This window comes from Drosophila willistoni (assembly GCF_018902025.1).
Source record: "Drosophila willistoni isolate 14030-0811.24 chromosome XL unlocalized genomic scaffold, UCI_dwil_1.1 Seg141, whole genome shotgun sequence".
NCBI classification, from domain to species: Eukaryota; Metazoa; Arthropoda; class Insecta; order Diptera; family Drosophilidae; genus Drosophila; species Drosophila willistoni.
This window is the reverse complement of record NW_025814052.1, coordinates 4,940,753-4,960,761: the sequence shown is the minus strand read 5'-3', so window position 1 is coordinate 4,960,761 and position 20,009 is coordinate 4,940,753. Positions and strand designations below refer to the sequence as shown.

General features: G+C 41.4%; 5 protein-coding genes across 5 annotated transcripts; 2 read left to right on the top strand and 3 right to left on the bottom strand.

Annotated features, from left to right (window-relative positions):
• Positions 1 to 2,447: 2,447 nt before the first annotated feature.
• Positions 2,448 to 3,720, top strand: LOC6648460 (polycomb group protein Pc). Its single transcript, XM_023179516.2, has one exon. It carries the CDS (start codon positions 2,582 to 2,584, stop codon positions 3,716 to 3,718), a length of 1,137 nt encoding a protein of 378 aa, XP_023035284.1. The 5' UTR covers positions 2,448 to 2,581; the 3' UTR covers positions 3,719 to 3,720.
• A 554-nt stretch (positions 3,721 to 4,274) lies between these two features.
• Positions 4,275 to 5,903, top strand: LOC6648459 (gustatory receptor 8a). Its single transcript, XM_047011144.1, has 4 exons — positions 4,275 to 5,139; positions 5,199 to 5,350; positions 5,418 to 5,573; positions 5,820 to 5,903. The coding sequence occupies exons 1-4, from the start codon at positions 4,287 to 4,289 to the stop codon at positions 5,901 to 5,903; spliced, it is 1,245 nt and encodes a 414-aa protein (XP_046867100.1). The 5' UTR covers positions 4,275 to 4,286.
• A 475-nt stretch (positions 5,904 to 6,378) lies between these two features.
• On the bottom strand, positions 6,379 to 9,153 carry LOC6648323 (protein GPR107). Its single transcript, XM_002071396.4, has 7 exons — positions 8,757 to 9,153; positions 8,573 to 8,683; positions 8,362 to 8,507; positions 7,672 to 8,308; positions 7,470 to 7,603; positions 7,143 to 7,410; positions 6,379 to 7,055 (listed from the first exon to the last, which is right to left on the bottom strand). Exons 1-7 carry the CDS (start codon positions 8,883 to 8,885, stop codon positions 6,456 to 6,458), a joined length of 2,025 nt encoding a protein of 674 aa, XP_002071432.2. The 5' UTR covers positions 8,886 to 9,153; the 3' UTR covers positions 6,379 to 6,455.
• Positions 9,154 to 9,394: 241 nt separating this feature from the next.
• Positions 9,395 to 12,276, bottom strand: LOC6648322 (glutamate receptor ionotropic, kainate 2). The gene is made up of 2 exons (XM_047011123.1): positions 11,496 to 12,276; positions 9,395 to 11,435 (listed from the first exon to the last, which is right to left on the bottom strand). Exons 1-2 carry the CDS (start codon positions 12,222 to 12,224, stop codon positions 9,405 to 9,407), a joined length of 2,760 nt encoding a protein of 919 aa, XP_046867079.1. The 5' UTR covers positions 12,225 to 12,276; the 3' UTR covers positions 9,395 to 9,404.
• Positions 12,277 to 13,088: 812 nt separating this feature from the next.
• Positions 13,089 to 19,362, bottom strand: LOC6648321 (mucin-17). Its single transcript, XM_023179058.2, has 7 exons — positions 19,101 to 19,362; positions 18,838 to 19,005; positions 18,567 to 18,762; positions 18,216 to 18,501; positions 14,482 to 18,148; positions 13,593 to 14,415; positions 13,089 to 13,515 (listed from the first exon to the last, which is right to left on the bottom strand). The coding sequence occupies exons 1-7, from the start codon at positions 19,144 to 19,146 to the stop codon at positions 13,299 to 13,301; spliced, it is 5,403 nt and encodes a 1,800-aa protein (XP_023034826.1). The 5' UTR covers positions 19,147 to 19,362; the 3' UTR covers positions 13,089 to 13,298.
• Between the last annotated feature and the right edge of the window lie 647 nt (positions 19,363 to 20,009).

Here is a 20,009-nt window from a genome sequence, read left to right as displayed (position 1 = left end):
AAAATTCTGAACCGCAGTCAAACAACATGTTGATAATTACTTTCATTTTGCACTAAATATATAATCAGTAACTAACATATGAAAATTTGCAATAATATTAAAAGCGCAAAATTTGATAAGGTAAAATTACTTTGGGCAAGGTTAGGGTTTTACGGTTATTTAGGTCTTAGGATTAGGGTTAAGGTTAACGGATTTCCGGAATTAGGATTAAAGTTAGAATTTTGCTTTTTCGATTTTTTTTTTTTGTGGTGAACCCTAATGTAGGTTTATATATAAAACAAAAATTGACTAATTTAAAGTGAAGTAACTTTTCCATTTGATTTGTAAGCCAAGAATTGGGAGGGGGGGTTAAATGGTTGCTAACGAATTTATAATTATTTCACACAAATTAATAACTTAATTACCAATTAGGCCTTCGCAATGACGCAATGTATAAGATTCTTGATGGATTTAAATGTAGATAGATAGAATGTTCTTTTATCATATAGTGCTTCCATTTGGACATTCATCTTAGCCATTTGACTATTGACTCTTAAGTTAATTAGAGACCTAAGAGGCTTTAGTTTAAGCAAATGTGTTGGTCTCTAGGCTTTATACGGTTTTCTGTTTTCTTATGCCGTTTGTAGTCATTCACTTTTTTTTTTGTTTTTGTTGCTTTCGGCTGGTGGCATTAGGGTTAAGGTATACGTAATATATTATACGTTCGTCCCAATGGTCTATGGCAAGCCGTTAGTTTCCAGTACTGACCATGAATATTTTTGCTCTTTTGTTATATTAATACTCTTTATATCGAAAAGGGTTAGAAGGTATATTAAGATGATGCTTAAGTTTAAGACAAAGCTAAGACTTTGTAATGCGAACAGAAGCAAATGTTAAACAAATATATTAATACATGCGAATGGGTTAGATATTTAAGAGGTATACATATTACTTGGTATAGGGTATTTGTCAGTCGTTGTTTGTTTTTGAATTTTGTTGTTCTTCACAGGCAAAACACGTTTGTCGTTTGCTTCTTTTTCTTTTTTCTCTTGACTTTTTTTTATGTATTTTTCATTTTTTTTATTGTTTAGATTTATTTTCATTATTTAACTGGGTTGGGTTTTGCATGCATAAATTACGCATACGCCAGGTGATCTCGCTCTGATCGACACTTGATCCAGCACTCGCAGCATCCCCGCTACCCCACTACCGCACCTCATGATAACAAAATGATCAAGTTTCAAGATGGTTATTTTCCACGATTGAATGAAAAGCGTGTGAATAAAATTATATACTTTGATATTTCTATAACTACAAATGAGTGATTGCTAGTATAATTTTCTAAATTCGATTCAATTCCATTAACAATTGAAAATATATATTTTATATTATAAAGTCAAGTGATTCCATAAGTGGACATTCATTGGACATTTGGGGAGCATCATAAATGGTAAATTAATGGCTGATACCCAATATATCTGTCCAAGATGATGATGCGAATGATGATTATCAGTCAGTTATGGCAAAAACTTTCTCAGTGTGCTCTATTAGCATCACAATTAATTTTTTTTTTTTTATTGTTATTCATATGTGTAGTTTGTTTTTTAGTTTTTCACTTTTTTTCAGACTGTTATATAAGTGAGAATCTCTGCCTCAAAGATAATGAATATGCGTTATAGTAATTTCTTGAAGAGCAATTTGGAACTCATCTCAACGTTAACCGAAAAGAAAAATAAAAAAACCAAAACTCAGACTCTAAAAAACACGCTTTCATTATTGAATTTGTTGTTATTGTTGTTTGTGTTTTTTTTTTTGTATTTTTCGGTGTTTGGTTATTGATTTTGTTTTTGGGTTTTTTTTTTCAACTTTCGTTTGAGAGAAAAAATGCATTTTTGTTGTTGGAACCTTAGAGCTGGCGGCTAGAAAAATATGCGGCACATTTCAATAATAATGAAAACAAAAGTTTAAAACAAAACAACCGCTAGATGAGCGCAACAGCGAAAGAGAGATAGACAGAGAGAATGAGAGAGAGAGAGAGGTATATAGAAAGAGGTAGATAGTTTCGATGAACAAGAAAGATAGAAAGAGACAAGGTTTTAAAAAACTACAATTTACAGTTGCTTTCTACTCTATTGTTAAGTCAGAGTCTTTAAACGGTTTAATCAATTTGATTATAATATATAATTTAATAGATTTTCTACGAGTTTTAGAAAATAAAACTATAATCTTTACTATACCAAAGCATTATATTAATCCTTACTTACAAAATGTATAGACCTTTCTTAATAACAAGATTTTTCATCAAATGTTTTTATTCTGACTAAAATATTGATAAATTTATGTTCAATGTTTGCAATAACTTTTCAAGGAAAAGTTGAACAAATTTTCAAGGTCTTTTTCAACGAAATCGTGAAGTAGAAAGAAGAGAAAGAGTATTTAAATGACAACCAAAATTGAGTGTCTGCTGCATTTCACTCATTTGTGGGAATGTTTTTGGTTATAGCCATGGCCATGGCCAACGGGCTAACGGCTGGTATATAAATTTTGACAAAAGAAAGATTTCGGTTTAAACCAATTTTGGCAATGCGGCGGCCCTAAGCTGATGACCAAAACGAAAATAAACGCGTGTGACAAAATCAGAATGCAGTTGAACATGAAGAAGACAGTTCCAGTTAGTTGGCCTTGGCTAATATTGTTAATACTGCCGGTTAATTTGGTGTATAGTTTTGGTAATGAATACGTTCATATAAAGGTGCATGTGCCCAAGGAACAATCGGAACCGGATCTCCATACCTCACATAAGGTGATACATCATTACCATCATCATCCCCATCCCAATCAGAGATTACGTCCACGTCCACCTAGCCATCTAAAGAACACTAGCCCGCTATTGGAGAGTGTTATACTCTCGGATTTGGATAAACCTCAACATATGAGTGAGCATGCGGATTATTTAAATCATGCTAAGGAAATTGCAGATCATCTGACTGAAGTTTATGCCAAAAAACCACCACCGCCACCACCTCCTCCGCCGAAGAAAAAGGTCAACACGTATACGATTATAGAGGAAACGGCACCGCACAAGCCCAACTATGATTTTGATGATCATCATCAGGACAATAGTGTGGAAACATATCGAGTGATTGACACTCCCTCACATCAAACGCGTCACAGTGGCCAGAAGCATGGATATCATAAGCAGCATCATCACCATGATGAAGACACTGAAGATGCTGGCTATCATTATGGCAATCACTATCATCAGAGCCATTCGCATCACCATCATCATCATCATCTACATGCCGAGCCGGCTCCCGTTGAGGAACCAGCCGAAGTTGAATCAGACTCCGGTGGCTACAATTATTCTCCACCCACCTCGCAATACCATGGAGCGTCTGTGCGATCGCCTCCGGCTCATACTCTAGAGGCCCCTGAAGAAACTGCCTATGTCGGTGGCTATGATTACTCTGCCGGTCCCATTACCTCCGGATTTCGGCCATCTCCTCAGATTCATAGCATTTCTGATAGCTATGACGATGATGTGGATAATTATGCTGCTCCTGTTGCGTCGTCATCATTATCCTCACGACGTCGTCGTCCTAGCCTGGTCGACTGGCCCGAGGCAACGGGTTTTAATACTGCTGCCGCTGAGACATACAGCGGAGCCGATAGCTACAATGTGGGCCATGTCCAGGGCTTGGGTAATGGCGGTTACCAATACAATGGACCATACCTGTAAATTGTAACACAACACAAATTATTAAGCTTTATTTATTGCTTTTTTTTTTTCTTAGTTTTTACAATAAATATCAATATTATTAAATACAACTTTTGGTGTTTCGAAAATGAATACTTAACCTCAAAAATCATTCTACATACAGCGTCCTGTTTTGTGCTTAACCTCAAAATGCGTCACCATTTTGATTTATCAAAAGTGATTTGACCGATTCTAAATTGAAATTATTAATCTAAATGACGTAAGTATGTAGATGAGTTGGCTAAGTGGCCCACCGAATGAGCCAACTGAATAACAAGGATCTGGGATCGAGTCCCTGGCTAGTGTATGGATGTAGTTTTCGTCTAAGCCGAAGTCCATTGTTGCTAGTGCTTAAAAAATTATAGGTACAACTATATCCTATACCGATAATTATAATAATGTATTTCTTTTCGAAAAATGTTGCCCACTGTTAATCAATATCTCATAATGGCAAAGATCTTAAGCAGGGATAAGTTTATAGTTTTCTTTTTTTGTACTATTGACTTTGAATGAGTCACACTTCATACATAGGTCACTCAGTTAGTCCGCAATGGCCGGCCAATTGGGTCGGGTGCTTCACTATCACCTGCGCTTCTATCAGTTGCTTGGCTTTCATGGCCTGCCCCTTCCAGGAGATGCACATCCCTTGCGTACACAAAGATGCCTGCAGATTTGGAGCTTTTGTCTAATGATTTTTCTGGGCACTCTGGCCGTGTTCTGTGTGTGCAGTGAGGATGAATTTATTCATATAGGCGATACGTTCGGTAGTTTTAATGATGTCCTGAAGTATACGGTCGGTGGAATAGCCGTAGTGAGCATTTATGTAGAGACTTTGATATCACACAGGCACTTGGCACGTTTCTGGCGACTACATGGATTGTTGTCTGACCTGTTGCCATCATCTACATCCACATCATCATCGTGGTGGCGAGAATTACGACAGCATTGGCGTTATCTATCGTGGTTCCATGGTCTCACTGCGAGTGAACTAGCACTGTTAGCTTTTTTTTCTTTAGGCCAGGGAACAATACGTCGGCATTTGGTACTCTTTTGGACAACATTTCAACCATTTGTTTGGCTGACTCATATCCGCAACATACAATTCGTCTTGCATGTGGAGCTATTGCGTCAACAACTGAAGCAATTAGCGCACGAGTTGAATCTACTGGCGGAATATTCGAAATTTGCCAATCGGCGTGCTAGTTTCGAGGGCTTTGAGAATTATCTACGCAGGCAACTAAGACAGAAGCAATTGATCTATGATAAGATCTATGATATGTACACCAGCTTCCAGGCGGCTTTTAGATACTCAATGTTGACGGTTCTTCTAATGATTGGTGTACGGATATCAGTTGATTGTTACTTCATGTACTACACAATCTATAACAATATCAATGATATAGGTGCGTTTAGATTTCTAGAATGTTTAGACAATTTTATAATTTATTGTCTTCACTTAAAGATTACTTATTTATTTTACCTGCTCTCTTGGAGATTCCTGCATTTATATATACCTCACGGGGTTGCATGGAAATGTTGCCCAGAATAGCCTATAAATTGCATAGCATTACTCCCGGCCCAACTTCCTCTTCTTACCCAACTCTCTCGTTACAGGTAAAGCAAACTCAAATTCTACATTCCACACTAAATACAAAGTTTTGTTTTTGCGATTCCTTGACAGATTCAAAACTTCTCATTGCAAATGATGCATCAGCCAGTGGTTATACATGCTTTGGGTATAACCATCTTGGATGGCTATCTATTGACACGTGTAAGTATCAATCGCACTTTCCTTAAGAATATCAAAAATTTTCACAATTTTAATCTAAAATTTTTAGTTGGCCTGCTCGCTAAGCACTTACGCAATCTATGCCATACAATTTATGCCCAAATTACGAAGAAATGTTTAATTAAATGCATACAAGAATTCATTGAACCATTGATGTTTTTTTTTTTTGTTCTTTCTTTTTTGCACATTTTGTCCATTGTGGTTTATATTAAAGCCTTGTTATATTCATTAATTATGTATGTATGTATATATAAAGTATTATATCATATTATTATATTGTTAAGAATCTTAAAGAAAATCAGGAATCGGATGATCAAAAGACAGAAATGCCTAGGATGGGTGTTGTGTATGCGAACGGAGGGAGGGCAGGGAAACTAGTAGACAATATTAAGTATATTTACACATGTGATTTTATCTTCTTTTTTCCCCCATTTTAATTTTTTTTCAAATTTTTTTTTTCATGTTGAGCGCGTTTATCTTATCAAATGCATAAGATACAAATTAACAAGTTAAAAAAAAGAAAAAGCCAAGCCATACAACAAAGGAAATTTCCATTGCAGTTTCATAGCATTGAAGTAAATTTAGCATTATTATCAAATGTGGGTATGTAGCATATTTGTTTCCTAATGAGAGAATTTTTCAACTAATTGTGTTCTATTTTCTATATAAGGCTTTCATTACTAAAAACATAAAGTCCCGAAAATTGCAAAGATCTTTTGAAGAATCTATAGAATCTAAAGAGATATTTTGCAAACATTTCCAGTTACCCGGAATGCATATATGTATATACCTATATATGGATGTAATAGCTACTATATATGTATATATGTAGTATATATGTGATTTTCTTTCTTTCTAGATATCTCTCCATTACGCTCTCTCTCTCTCTCTCTCTCATTGTCTCTCTTAATAGTTGCCATTGCCTTAAACCTAATCGTATTCATGACTTGATTCTCGTTTTGAAATCAGATTCTCCCGTTCATCATCATTACCCTCGATGATGGTGATGCCTCCGCTGTTGGTGCCACCAGAGCTACCACCACTTCGATTTAGTGGCTTAATGCGATGCACTGTTTCAGTTAGACCAGATTCAGTAAGAACTTCCACTTCATCATCATCCTCATCCTCGTCCGGTACTGTGAAATATGGATGCGATGATACTGGACGGAATTTATAACCGGTCAGCACAAAGAACACATAGGTGGCCATCTCTCGGAACATTTCATCCAGCCAGGCGTATTGGAATACCACAGTCATTTGCAATAAATCCACAATAATACGTGTGAAGTATATATAGCAAACGATCATTATATAGAATTGCCGAAATAGTTTCAATTTACGTAAATTAATTGCAGCTTTGCCATCTGTTGCCGAAGCCTCATGCAAATGCCGTATAGACCAAACAATGGGGAAGAGTATGGCGCCACAGCAAAGTAAATCAACAAAGAAGAAAATGTTGTGCCATGTACGGAACTCGGCATCACTCTGGTCAGATTCATCTGTAATGATTTGGGCTACATTGGCCAGAACCTAGGTGAATGGTAAGCGGTAAGAAAGGAAATGAAGTGACATCATTGTTAGAGCAAATGTTGAATGTTAAGTTTTTAATGACGGTACCTGTAAGGGTATGACAATCATAAAGATTTTCTTGTCCTTATCCGACAATATGTGCTTGATAAAAGTCCATCCAGTACCGATCAGGACAATTGTTATGAACAGGACAGCCCCCTTAAGCAAATGGGCTATGTAGTAGAGTATGGCCCAAGTTTCTACATGCTCTCCACGTTTCTCAATGAAATGATAATTGATGGAATGGAACATTAGCGACAAGGATTTGAGGAACACTAGAACAGCCATCAGATAATGTATCTTATATACAGTATGTCTGAAAATATCTAAAGTAAATGGCAAAGTTTGAATCAATCAATGCGACAGCCGCCTTACTTGCTCTTTTTCAATATGAAGACCCAAAATAGACCCGACAGGAAGAACAGCAAACTCATCATAAAGTAGAGAGCTGGTAAAGGCATCTCACCAGCTGACAAATAGTTGCCATTGTTATTCTCTTCAATGTCCACCTGAAAGTTTAGAAATAGAGAATATTTGATTTTTACCTCTCCCTCTCAGCCGCTGGCTGCATACTTACATTAAAGGAAACAATTTTCGGTCTGTAGTAATTGGGACAAGCGTGGAAATATAAATTATAAAGACCTTCATCTCTTTGCGTGGCCACAAACATGGAAAATGTAAAGTTATAATAGTTAACACCCTCGACAGTATGCTTTATGAGGGGCAACGTGAAATTCTTGCACAAATCATCTTGCGATTGTCTAAAAGAATTGATGTCGGCCAAACTGTTGTCCACATTTTCGACAGGAAAAGGAGACTCCGGAGCAGCTTTGTTTTCGTTGGAAGAAACAACAGGAGTTGCTGCTGCTGCTGCAGCCTCAACTTTTTCTTTCTCGGTTTGAACAGGTTGATCTGCAGATGCAGGTAATGCCACAACTGAAGATGGACTAACTTTGACTGGAGCTGGATTCTCAATTTTGCCTGTCACAGCTGGTGAAGATGATTTTAAATCCTCTTGTGGTTGCGGATCCTCAAATGAATCAATATCATCGGGTCCAGCATCAAGACTAGCATCGGGAAGATCACGACGTCGACGCTGTTTAAACAGAGCCGAATCACTAACTTGAGTGACATGTGATTGCCGTTTGTGTCTATAGGTAATATCTTTGTAGACACGCCAATTGGCCCATTCCGGAGAGCATTGGACACGAACTCTGCCAAGCAAGGAACATTAGACATTTGAAGCATCCTGCATCGGTTTACTTACTTCAACTCCTTGAGATCTAGCACAAAGAATAATATGGGTCCACTATTTTGCTTCTTGGGTGACTCCTCCAGTATGCATTTGTTTTGATGAGAATCCAGATAGGGATTAAGTTGATCTATGGTGGTTTTGTCCAAGGATAAGCCAAACTAGAAACCGGGAAAATCAATATAACAAACACATTTGATTAAAGGCTACTTCTCCAGCAGCTTACCTTATCTGTTTCCTTTTCATCATCAATGGTCAGCTGACTGAGTTGAACATCCAAATGGCCGTTGGTATAGAAACCAAATGTGCTCAAAGCTATATAAGGACGCATATCATTCTGCGGGGAGGGAGTACAAGTGACAATTAGCGAAAGCAGGGAATCAGGAGTTCGTGTTGAGACAGAATCTTACCCGAACTTCCAAATGATGTTTTCGACCAAGAACCACATTGAAATGTCCGAGTAGGATGACAATTGCCAACACAACTATTGATTTAATATTTAATATGTGCCCTCCTGGCACCGACACTAGCGGCTCCATGTCGTCTGTCTTACAACAACAACAAAACAACACGCACACACAAACCAGTCGCGAATTTTAGTGTTTACTCTGCTGGTGGAACCAATATGAACTTTTGCGATTGTTGATTGTTCAATCAATTGGCCACGCTAGGGAGGGCGTTCCTAATACCACCTTGTTACGCACTTGCCACTTTTTGTTGTTTTGTTTTGCTCTCTGTTCCTGAAACTGTGCTACCCGGTTTTTGTAATAAAATTAAAAACTGTTCTAGCTGGTTTTCTTTTTTTTTTGTATGAAAATGACAGGCCAACTATCGATATACAGATTGGAGATGTGCAGTGGCAACCCTGCCCGTACCATAACGGCAATGTGACACAGCATATATTTCTATAACGGTAATCAATCCTATCAGATTTGAATTTTTTTGGTGTATTTAATAACCTGTGTTTAGGAACTTTTATTCGGTGATCAAAAATGTGAAATCTACAAGGAAAATGTGTGCAACACTAGTTGTTGAAAAGATGGACAGATTTTTGCATTTCATTCTATGTAGCCCATGCCTGATGGAGCTCCCAATTCACGACGCGATTGTAGGCCATGTCGTGGCTTGAATTTGGCGTCGCCCAGAGTGATCTTCTTGGACAGTTTCTTGCCCTTTGAAGTGGCTGCTTCAAAGGAAGGCGGCGGTGTTATTTTAGCCGGCGGCTTGGACTTGGGTAACGGTACATGCCAAGCCCGTCGGGGATTTGATTGTTCGTCCCTCTCCGGCTCATCCAACGGTTTCACTTGAGTAATGGGTAATGAAGTTTGCAATTGTTTGCGTCGCTTCTTATAATAGATAATCTCACCACCCAGAGTAATCATGGCCAGTACTAGACCAAATAATGTGGCTATAAAAACACCGCCCAAACTCTCCAATGTAATACCTTCTTGATCTTCGGAAAGCGGACAATTTTGGACATTCGATTGATTCCAATACTTGGCTTTGAGCTGCTCGAAAAAGCGATCCTTTTGCAATTCCAAAATGGCATAGCTCAACTCATCGCCCAGATGACTACCTTGCTGCACAGCTACTGCATACGGCTGCTCGGCAAACACTTCTCCAACCTCGGAGAGATTGCAGTTACGTGTTATCTCATATTTTATCTCAGCCGAGTCATGGATAAAGGCGTAATCCGCATTCTCATGATTGTTAACTTTGGTGAAGCCCTCTCGTGCATTTCGCACCGGCATCGAGCTATTGATGGCCAGTAATATATGGCCATATTGCTCCTTAATGGGGTAATCCCATATGCGAAACTTGTGAAAATCCTTCGAAGCATTCAGTGCCAACTCTTTCCACATGCGGTAAAGCGTATCTTCGGCGAATTTCATATTGATAAAGTATTGATGGGTGTCCGACTCGTGGACGACCGTGTAATTGATGCGAGACTGCCGAGCCAGCTGCTCCAGCGATTGAACCGGCGTCTGCATACGTTCGACAGTGAGAAAAGCCGCCAAATTGGCTGTAAAGGTGGCTAGCATAAGGACTACAAAGAGCCAATACGCGGCAACTAGCATCCGTCCAGAGACCGCTTTGGGCGCCTCCCCACCCCCTTGAGGGGTAAACGATGTGAGGGCAAACCAGAAACTTTCCCGCAGTGTGAACTCTCGACAAGCATATGGATAGGCCTCCCGATTATTACGCGAACTATATGGTGAATATTTGTCCATAAACCAGATCATTAGAGCTGTACCCACAAGAGCGGCCAATATGCTCAGCCACACTTCCACGCGGAGTACGGTCATAAATTTAAAGAGCGATGTACGACGCACTGGCTTCCGGATCACAATGGATATGCCCGTCTGTTCGTAATATGGTGGCAAAAAATCAACTACCTCCTCCCGTTCCGAGTACATCTTAAGGGCGGCAATGGCGAAATCCGTCTGGCCACTCACCAAATCTCCAACCACACCATCCCATTCGCCCTGCTCGTTTCGCTGACCCATATGACCGATCTGCGGCTCCACAATGTCATAGTCAAAATTAAGCTTCTCTGCCAATCGTGCTATGAAATCGATGCAGTAACCCTCCCAAATGGGTGAACCTCTTCTGTCAAGAATTAATTCACCAGTCTGTTTATTTCGGCGATAATAGCTCCACGGTATACTCTCGGCTGTGCCAATCCTAAAAAAACGACGCGCCGGACTGATTGTCTCGTTTAGCAGGAGTATTTCGCCAACTGATGACAACCTGGCGAGATCCGTTTTGGCCTCATGCTCGCTAGAATAGTAACCGGCTGAGATGTTGATGGCAAAGCTTAAGCTTTGCATGGTATTCGCATTATCGCCATCCTCGTATTTCAAAGAATCATCGTCAAAGGAGTAACCCAGCGGAGTTGCATAGGTAATGAAGTTGCTCCAATGCACGTACTCCAGCCACTCAGCAGAGTCTTGTGCATTAGCGTCCTGCCTATCGTTTACCTCAGCAGAAGTATTGCAATCCATGTATATTGGCTCAGGATAACTGGGACTTATTTGAACCGCACCAATGAGACCACGTAAAATATCCAACAATAACGCCCGTTGCAGCTGCAAATGTAATTTTTTTCATTAATTTTTTTCCCTTGATGTAGAAGACATATTGCTTACCGTAAATCCACTGCCACAGTACAAGTCCCGCATTTGCATCGCCCTGCATATGGCCCGTGGATTCAAGGTGAATCGTGTGGCAAATTCAGCTTGACGCTTATACTTGAATACCCGATCTCTAGTGTCCAGAAACACAAAGTGCCATTCGGTCGGCCGGCGAAAGAGGCCAGCCTTTTGTACCTGTTCGAAAAGGCCATTCATAGCGGATCCTCTTGCGAACATGGCCACATAGTTTGGCGATGGTCTTAGCGATTGCAGGCGCTCTGCGAAATTCTTATCTTGGCTCGCATCCATGAGAAGTGTGCGAAATGGGAAACCTTCTGTCATTTGCTGCACTGCCTCCGCCATATCACGTTGATTGCTAAAGATCATTGCCACATTGTTGGCCCGCTTCTGACGCATAAAATCACCAAACATTTCCAGAAATGGCCTCAAAATCCTCTCCAATCGCAAGTATGCAATGCCCTTTTCCTGGATCAAACGATATCCATCAGTCCATAGTGTATAGGTTAGATCAATGACAATAGAACTACCCACATTTGATAGAATTCTGCATACTAATAACGAGCAGTTTAGACAAAAATAAAAAGCTAACTGAAAACAATTGTCTTTATACCCACAGCTATCAAAGTCGGCATCTTGATTAACTGAGCGAGTCAGTATTATAACCGCATCCGTAATTCTTACATCCAAATTCATAGTATTTAGCTCCTTTTGGACTATCAACATATCCGCCTCAAATTCTGCCTGCTGAACGGGCTCAATCCAAAAGGCTTATCAAATGAAAGTTGAAATCAATGTAGTAATCAAAAGACTTCAAGTAAGTTAATAGATACAAATGTTACAATTGCATAAAACTCTTACGTAACAATATTTGATGACTCGCATAGATATGTATGTACATAAAACTGGCATCAAATCGATTAAAACAAGTGTCCTTTTAGAAAGAATACTTGTTTTTCCGTTTTATTTCATTACTATGTACTCACTAATCCTTAGCTCTTGCTCTCCATCCAATCCGGTTAGATTAAGACACAGCAAAAGAGTTAGCAGAAGCAGTTGCATTTCTACCGTTTGTCCAAAGAGTTACTAACGAATTGGCCAAGAATTGTCAACCCAAAAATGCAACTAGCAGACATCGTTGGCCAATTATTCAATGATTACTGTCAATCAATTGTAATGCCCATTAAAGGACAGTTGTTTATGCATTTTTAAAATGAAACAACAATTTTGCATTTGCAAAGGTGACAGATGGGGGCGATTGCCTTTTGATGGATATAACAATATAAAAAAAAAAACTTAAGATACGTGTTACTTTTTCCCAGACCGTGTATGTGTTTGTGTGTTTTCTGTTTTTATTTTTTAAAAAGCACTGAATTTAGCGCAATAATTTATTATGAATAATAATAATATATATAGTAATAGTAATTATTAACTTTATAGCAGAAGACGTACATTAAATACGAGAAGCTACATATGAACATCTATGTAGTTAAAAAATCAAATTTATTTTAACCTTTAATGGCTTAATTATAATTTCAAACTGGATTTTTTTTTTTGTTTAACGAAATAGTAATGTATTACTACACACAAAAAAAAATTAAGAAGCAATAAAGTATATTAGAAATCAACAATCTGTTGTTCTTGGAAACTGATCTTACAGATACCGAAGTGAAATAGAGAGAGATAGATAGTAATAGAGTGATAAATAAGTATGTAAATTAATATTAAACAAAATTTTAAATTTTTCGAATTGTAATTTACAAGCGAATGATGGTCAACGACTTAAAAATGACCTTCTTTTCAGTTGGTTGAACTGGTACCATGTAGATGGGATAGTATCGATTCTATATCCTCGATTTCAACTCCAGCATCGGTGGTATCATGTCCCACATCCTCTTCCTCCTCCTCCACATCAACATTATCATCATTGTCTTGATTTTTGCTAACCTTTCCTTCTCCTATAGCTATAGCATCTTCACTGGTATGCACACAAATCGGCGATTGTGGGTCCTTGTTGCTGCATTAAAATGAAAGAGAGGGAAGATATATTATGAATTAAGTCAGAAGGGAAAGTTTCTAAATATAGAAACTTACATGGCAGCCACTTCTGCATCATTCTCATCTGGATCTGGCAGATCACAACGATTACTACTACTATTAAGGATGCTGCTGCTACTGGTAGTGGTGGTGGTGGTGGTGGTGGTGCTGGTGCTATTCGATTGTTGTGCTTTCTCTGTCAACGGTGTGGATGTGGCAGTGGGTTGCTCTTTTCCACTCAGTCCATTTGTAGTGCTAGCAGGAGTTGTACTTATAATTGTGGCTGTAATACGTCGTATGCGCTTCTTGGGTATATTTCGTATATTATTTTTATTATTATTTGATTGGCCGCCGCCTACGGCCATTGCACTATCGGTAGACTTATGAAGCAATTGGAGATTTGTAAAACGCATCGTGTGCATCTCATTGTCTTCCATCATGACGCGCATTTGATAGTTGTTGAAATAGCTTTCTGGCTGGCGGAGTTTCGACTGACTTGGCCTTGGTCCATCATCTGCATAGACGTACGTAATCAAATTATTCATTTGGCGATCTGAACTGAGGCAAAGATCCATCTCAAAATCGTTGATTGAACCATCATCAGCAGCGGGCACGACAGGAGACGGAACAGCAACAGATCGATTTTGATCAATGGTGGGTGGTTCCAATGAGGGTTGAGTAGTCTGAGCCTCGACTAGAATGGCCAATGCTGGTGCTGGTATTGATGCTGATGCAAGAGTTGCTCCCGTTCCTGATCCCGTCGATCTGGCTTCAGCGCGTTTCTTTGCTGGCTTCTTGGTGGGTTTTGTGGGTTTGCTTGCCTCTTTTGTGGTGGATTGCTGATCCTCCTCGACAACAGCGGTACTGATAATACCAGACACTAATCGGGTGGGGGTGGGAAACAAATGTGTTATTGAAATTTAATGTGCTGGCTATTGCGACTTACTCTTGGTTTCAATTAGTCTTGATGAGCGGCGCGTGGTAATTTTGGCAGCATCGTCATTGGTTGGTCGTCTGGGACGACCTTGTCGTCGTGGGCCTGTTGGGGTACCGGGCGCTGGTTGGGCGGCAATTTCGACAGCGGCTCGGGCAATTTTAGTTTTTGGTTTCGCAGGGGCGACAGGCGGCAATTGTGTTTGTGGTTGCTTTTTGGCTGATAGATTCAAGGCCATAAGCAGTGCGGGATCCAATTTGCTGGCAGGAGGCTGTGCATCAGTTGAGGTCGGAATTGGATGCACTGGCGGAGGTGAGAGCCTGTCGGATGCACTCTTTTTGGGGGACTTATTTTTGGCCTGAGCCTGAGGATTTGCCAATTTGGCTGATTCTCGCATGACCGTTAGTTTCTTCTGGTTCTTTTTGGCTGGCGCTCGTGTCTGTGTCTCCTCTTTCTGTTTGACCTTGGCCTTAACCCGTTCCCGTTTCTCAGCCAGCTCTTGCATACGTTGATTGACCACATTGGCGGCTGGCTGTTCAGCAATGGGCAAAGTTTTCGGAGCAGACATTGGTGGTGGTGGTGGGGGCAGTTGCGGTAGTGGTGCAGGTAAAGATGACACCGGCAGTGGTGGTGGCGGCGAAACAAGCGTCTCGCCACTGATATTAACTGGAGCTGTAGTGGGCTCCTTGCTGGGTGTTAGCCAATTGCGTATGGGATACCGAACTTCGCCATCCTGACTAAGCAACTGAGCGGGCTGGCTGTCAACGGCTAGGGGCTGGCTTACGCTCGGGTCACCTAAAGAAGCCTTGCACCACTCCTCGTCTTCAGTGCTACTAATTTCCGACAGATTGTCAATGTCCATGAGACGGCAAGTCGTTTGGGCAACATTGCCTGATGTTTCATCCTCTTCTGGATCCTTTGCGCCATCTCGGTTGATTTCGGCAGATTTTCCACTTGCGGCTGACGATGATGAACTGGAACTGGATGAACTGGAGCTTGTGGAATTACTCGAGGAGGATGATGAGGACGAACTGGTAGCTGTGGATGAACTTGAACTAGATGAGCATCCCTCTTCCTCGACGATAGCATCGGGCAAACCGGCCACCAATTTGTAGTGTGGAGCTGCTACCATCTCCATGTTGTGTTCGGGCATGGCTGCAGCTGCTTCCGCACTGTCCACTGCCTCACAACCAAAGGATCGAACACGCCTGAGCACAGTTGGCTCCACGGCCAAACGCTCGGTGCACAGTCCATCCATGAGACTAACAGTGGGTGGGATAGTGCTCGCCACTGGCTCCTCCTCTTCCTCGTGATCGCGGTCCTGTGGCTGGTGCTGCACCTCTTCCGCTATGTCCCGTTGCTGAATGGCGCACTGCGCATTGGTGTCCGTGTGCTCGGCCTCATCTGGTCGATAATAGGAACTACCCGAGGAATACTCTGTTTTGGCAGCGCTGCCCACCGGTGTTCCAGGTGTGTGGCCAAACGGAGTGCATCGGAATCCTGGCGTAATGGCGCTCAGTTGAGGAGTATCTATGATACTCTTGGTATCAGATCCAAATAGGAATGAAGTGGTTGCCAGATGTTTGCCATAAGGTGTGTCCAATGGTAACAAAGCCGTCCCAGGAGTGGGTGGTATGATCGTTGTTGTTCCCCCGCCGACGGGTAACAAGCCAGATGGCTCCTTAAAAGGTGTCTCTAATAGCACAGCCATACTGGTTGGCACCATCTCTGCAGGATGACTGCCCGGAACAATTGATGGTGGAACTGATTGGGGCGGTGGCAGCTGCTTTGATTCTTGCGACGGCAGCGGCAACTGCAGCACTTCATCCTCTTTTAGCACGGCCAGCGGATTCTTCTTTTTCATCTTTAGTTTTTGTGGCGTAGTAATTTTGATATTAAATTCTCCAACTGTTTCGTTACTGCGGATGAGCTTCTTCTTCTTTGCCAGCGCTTTGGGTGTGTTCTTCCTTTTGGCAGCTGCAGGGGTAGCGCCAGCTTTACGCCGCTGGCGTCGTTGACTGGGCTGACCCCTTAAATTGTCCAGACGCTTGGCATTAATCTCACGTAAACGTTTCTCCAGATCTGAGCTGGAACCCTGCATTTGTTTTTGCCAAGCAGCCAAGAGATCTTTAGCATTCCCTTCATCCTGTTGAGAATTGTCATCAGTATTGCTTTTCATCTGACCCATCTGATTCTCCTTGCTGGCCTCGGCACTGTCGTTATGGGGAGATCCAGTAACTTCTTTGGACTTTGTCACTGGCTCTAGCACCTTGCCAGCAGCAGCAGCGCCAGCGGGATCTTCGGGCTGAATAGCTGTCTGAGAGATGATTCGCTTGCAGGCCTTAATAGCAGCTTGACGTTTCTGCTTACGTTTCGGTGTCGCTGCAGTTGGAGCAATTGCAGCAATTGGACCAGGCGCCTTGGCTTTGGGCGGAGCTTTAATCACCGTCTGATTGCTGCTCTCCTCCATGACAAAGAGAGGTGGAACACTGCTATGACTTTCATTTCCACTTTGATCTGAGGAATTCGTACATGCGGCGTCCACTTGCACGATTTCCACAGTAGCTTCAATGGTCTTAACCTCTTTAGTCGCAGTCACAGTTGTTTGCCGGCGAGTGGAAAGCGGCGTCTGATGATGGGGAGGGTTATGAATATGGAGCAGCTGCCCGGAAGGGACAACTTTTGGTGAGAAATTTAATGTTCTTACATGCGAGGTACGTTTCCGTGGTGTAGAGAGGCTTCTATATGCTTTCACGTTGACAATACCCGCCGCTGAGGGTGTAACTCGTTCTAAAACTAATCGGGATGAGTCCAGCGAAGCAGGCGGAACCTTACCCGCTGAATGCAATCGCTCCTCCGCTTCTCCAGCTCCCTCCTGCAACTCGTGGTTGTTATCCTGGATGAGTAGTTCTGGCGGTTCCACCGATATCGGGTGTGGTGGCGATTGCTTTTGTGTCGAATTAATGATAATTGAGTTCGGAGGCAATTGATCAGCCGTCAGTGTAATGGGCTCAGGCAGAGAAATCTCAATGTGAGAGCCATCTACATTGGCGAAGGCATCCGGACCAAGTTGTTGTGCCACCCATTCATTATTGACCAAAAATGGAAAATGTGAAAGCAGTCCACCATTCGAAAGGTACATGGGTAATGTTAACTGGCCTGTTGTGGCATCGACACACACTTGCCCCACCTCTGTATCCGAAGCTATTAGGCTTTGGCTGGGATCACCGAAGTTTAAGTTGAGATTTTCACTGCCAAAGCTCACATTGGCGGCGCACTTTTGGGCACTGTCGTTTGAGTTCATCACAATCAGTTTGGATATAGAAAAATTGGGATCGGCGGTTGCGGGAACCGACGCCGACGCCGTAGCAGCTGCCACTGCTGTACGTATGATTAATGGAGTTTGAGGAGGAGCTGGGTCGACGTCAGCATCAACCTTGTCTTTCTCCGTTTCGCTCGATTCCACTTGTTGATCTCCAGACGAAACCACCTCCTGAATAATCCGATCAAACGATGGATCCTTTTCTGTAGCCTCAAGTATATTCTTTACAAGACCATCTAATACCGCCTCTGAGCTAACAGTTGGAGCATTAACCGTGACTGTCTGTAGGGCCATGTTAATGTTTGTCAGCAGCTTCTCCTGGAAATCCTGATTGGTCATTATGGCCTGCGTAAGCTCCTAAAGTAAGGAATATCAGAGTTAGTAAGAAAAAATGAAGTAGACATTCTAACAATTTTCAACTCACTGGCATAGTCTGGGGCGTTATTAGTGTTTTTTGTGCGGCCACAGTTTTCTGCTGTTGGTGATCCTCTTGCTCCGGTGGCTCCTCGCTATTAGCCGAGCTGCGGCTCTCTTCTTCATGCCACTCTTCATCTTCATCTTCGTCATCGTCATCGTCATCGTCAACATCCTCCCAAAATGGGTCATCGTCTTCAATACTGAGATTGCCAATATGAGAATAGAAATGGGGAGGCAACAGACGCGGACGTTTACATAAACCAGGAGGCGAAGGTGTCGAGTGTTGGGTACGTCTGAAGAGAAAAAAATCCAAACAAAATATAATTTCCAGTTGAGTAAGTCAATTAGTTAACCTTACATGTGCTTCCTTTTACGCGTAGGGCCTTCTGTCTCTGTCTCTACATCCACTCTAGCCTGATGATTTTGTTTTATCGATGTGTTTTTGAGATGTATTTCCACTTGCAGTCTCATTAGTTCAGCAAGTCTCTCGGATAGCTTTAGATTCTGCAGCTGTTGGCGTTTGTCTAGCGGTAGCTTTTGCAAGGCATTTGCCACTGCAATGAAGAGAGGCGGGGTAATTTCAAGTGTTAACTGTACTCCTGGCCACAATTCAAAGTAAAGCTACTTACCCAAGCCTGTTATCTTAACATGTTCGCGTATGATGTCGTCCAGACCATCATTAAGGAAATTGTGCGACTGCAATCCCTGCTTGAGCGCTAAGAACTCTTGTTTCAAGTGTGGCGATGATCGGCATAAACTGTAAGCCGCTCGTCGCAGGTTTTGTTTAACCAAATAGCCTGCAAATAAAATTCCAAAGAATTTTCATTTTCTGGTGTAGGAGACGCCATATGCAGCATGTCGATTTCCTAAAGAACGGAAGGGCATTACTTACCAAGAACCAGACGTGCTACATCTGCATGTAAAACAATTGATTCCATGTTTTCTAGAGCATCTTTCCCACAGTCTTAAAAAAAATATTAAACGAATGCGAAAAAATAAACGCTGCGTTTGTTTGTTTGGGTGTTTGGCTTTGTATTCTGCTTCTTCTCTCGCCCTTTCTTTTATGCTTCTTCTTTGACACTCGTCGCGACCACTTTGCTGTTGCTTATGAATGAATGCATTGGTTTTTGTTTTTATTTTTCTTTCATTTTCGCTTAAGAATATTCTTATTTTTTGGTTGTTTATGTTTTTACAACTGTACAACTACAAAAAAAAATTCCAATACATTTTCCGCCAAAAACAACCAACTGCCAGCGATAGTTGTTATCGATACAATCACTTCGATTTTTATACCCTTGCACACAAAGGTATATTAATTTTGGTCAGAAGTGTGCAACGCATAGAAGGAAGCATCCCCGAACATATAAAGCATAACATTCTGGATCAGAACTCCTCCTAGACCGTAACAGCTACAGAGCTGAAGTTTGTACCTACATATATAGTGCACAGGTTGTATATCTCGGATTCAGCCGGATCGGACCAGTATATCATATAGCTCCCATACAAACAGCAACGACACGAACAGTTACCATGCCAAATTTTATCAAGATCGGGTGACTATATCATATAGCTCCCATAGGAATGATCGGTGGAAAACAGTGACTTTGGTCAATATCTTCGTTATTTCCTATAGCCTTTCTTTCGCAAACATTAGCCTTTTTAGAAAAACGTTTTTCCACTTTGATGGCTGTAGATAAGGAAACAGTTACCAAAAACGTTCGAAGGGTATACAAACTTCGACGCGGTCGAAATTATCCCTGGCCCTCTGGTTCCAGCTGCATCCTGAACTGGTTCCTTTATT

What these genes read in the sequence shown, in the direction of transcription:
- LOC6648460 (XM_023179516.2), top strand. Translation starts at nt 2,582, where the DNA reads ATGACCAAAACGAAAATAAACGCGTGTGACAAAATCAGAATGCAGTTG.
- LOC6648459 (XM_047011144.1), top strand. Translation starts at nt 4,287, where the DNA reads ATGGCCGGCCAATTGGGTCGGGTGCTTCACTATCACCTGCGCTTCTAT. An exon ending in TAACAATATCAATGATATAG is followed by an intron (nt 5,140 to 5,198) that starts GTGCGTTTAGAT and finishes CTTCACTTAAAG; the next exon opens with ATTACTTATTTATTTTACCT. An exon ending in ATTTTAATCTAAAATTTTTA is followed by an intron (nt 5,574 to 5,819) that starts GTTGGCCTGCTC and finishes AGAATCTTAAAG; the next exon opens with AAAATCAGGAATCGGATGAT.
- LOC6648323 (XM_002071396.4), bottom strand. Translation starts at nt 8,885, where the DNA reads ATGGAGCCGCTAGTGTCGGTGCCAGGAGGGCACATATTAAATATTAAA. An exon ending in AACATCATTTGGAAGTTCGG is followed by an intron (nt 8,684 to 8,756) that starts GTAAGATTCTGT and finishes CCCTCCCCGCAG; the next exon opens with AATGATATGCGTCCTTATAT. An exon ending in CGAAAATTGTTTCCTTTAAT is followed by an intron (nt 7,604 to 7,671) that starts GTAAGTATGCAG and finishes CTAAACTTTCAG; the next exon opens with GTGGACATTGAAGAGAATAA.
- LOC6648322 (XM_047011123.1), bottom strand. Translation starts at nt 12,224, where the DNA reads ATGTTGATAGTCCAAAAGGAGCTAAATACTATGAATTTGGATGTAAGA. An exon ending in ACTGTGGCAGTGGATTTACG is followed by an intron (nt 11,436 to 11,495) that starts GTAAGCAATATG and finishes TTACATTTGCAG; the next exon opens with CTGCAACGGGCGTTATTGTT.
- LOC6648321 (XM_023179058.2), bottom strand. Translation starts at nt 19,146, where the DNA reads ATGGAATCAATTGTTTTACATGCAGATGTAGCACGTCTGGTTCTTG. An exon ending in TGTAGCACGTCTGGTTCTTG is followed by an intron (nt 19,006 to 19,100) that starts GTAAGTAATGCC and finishes TTTTATTTGCAG; the next exon opens with GCTATTTGGTTAAACAAAAC. An exon ending in AAGACTAATTGAAACCAAGA is followed by an intron (nt 14,416 to 14,481) that starts GTAAGTCGCAAT and finishes CCACCCGATTAG; the next exon opens with TGTCTGGTATTATCAGTACC.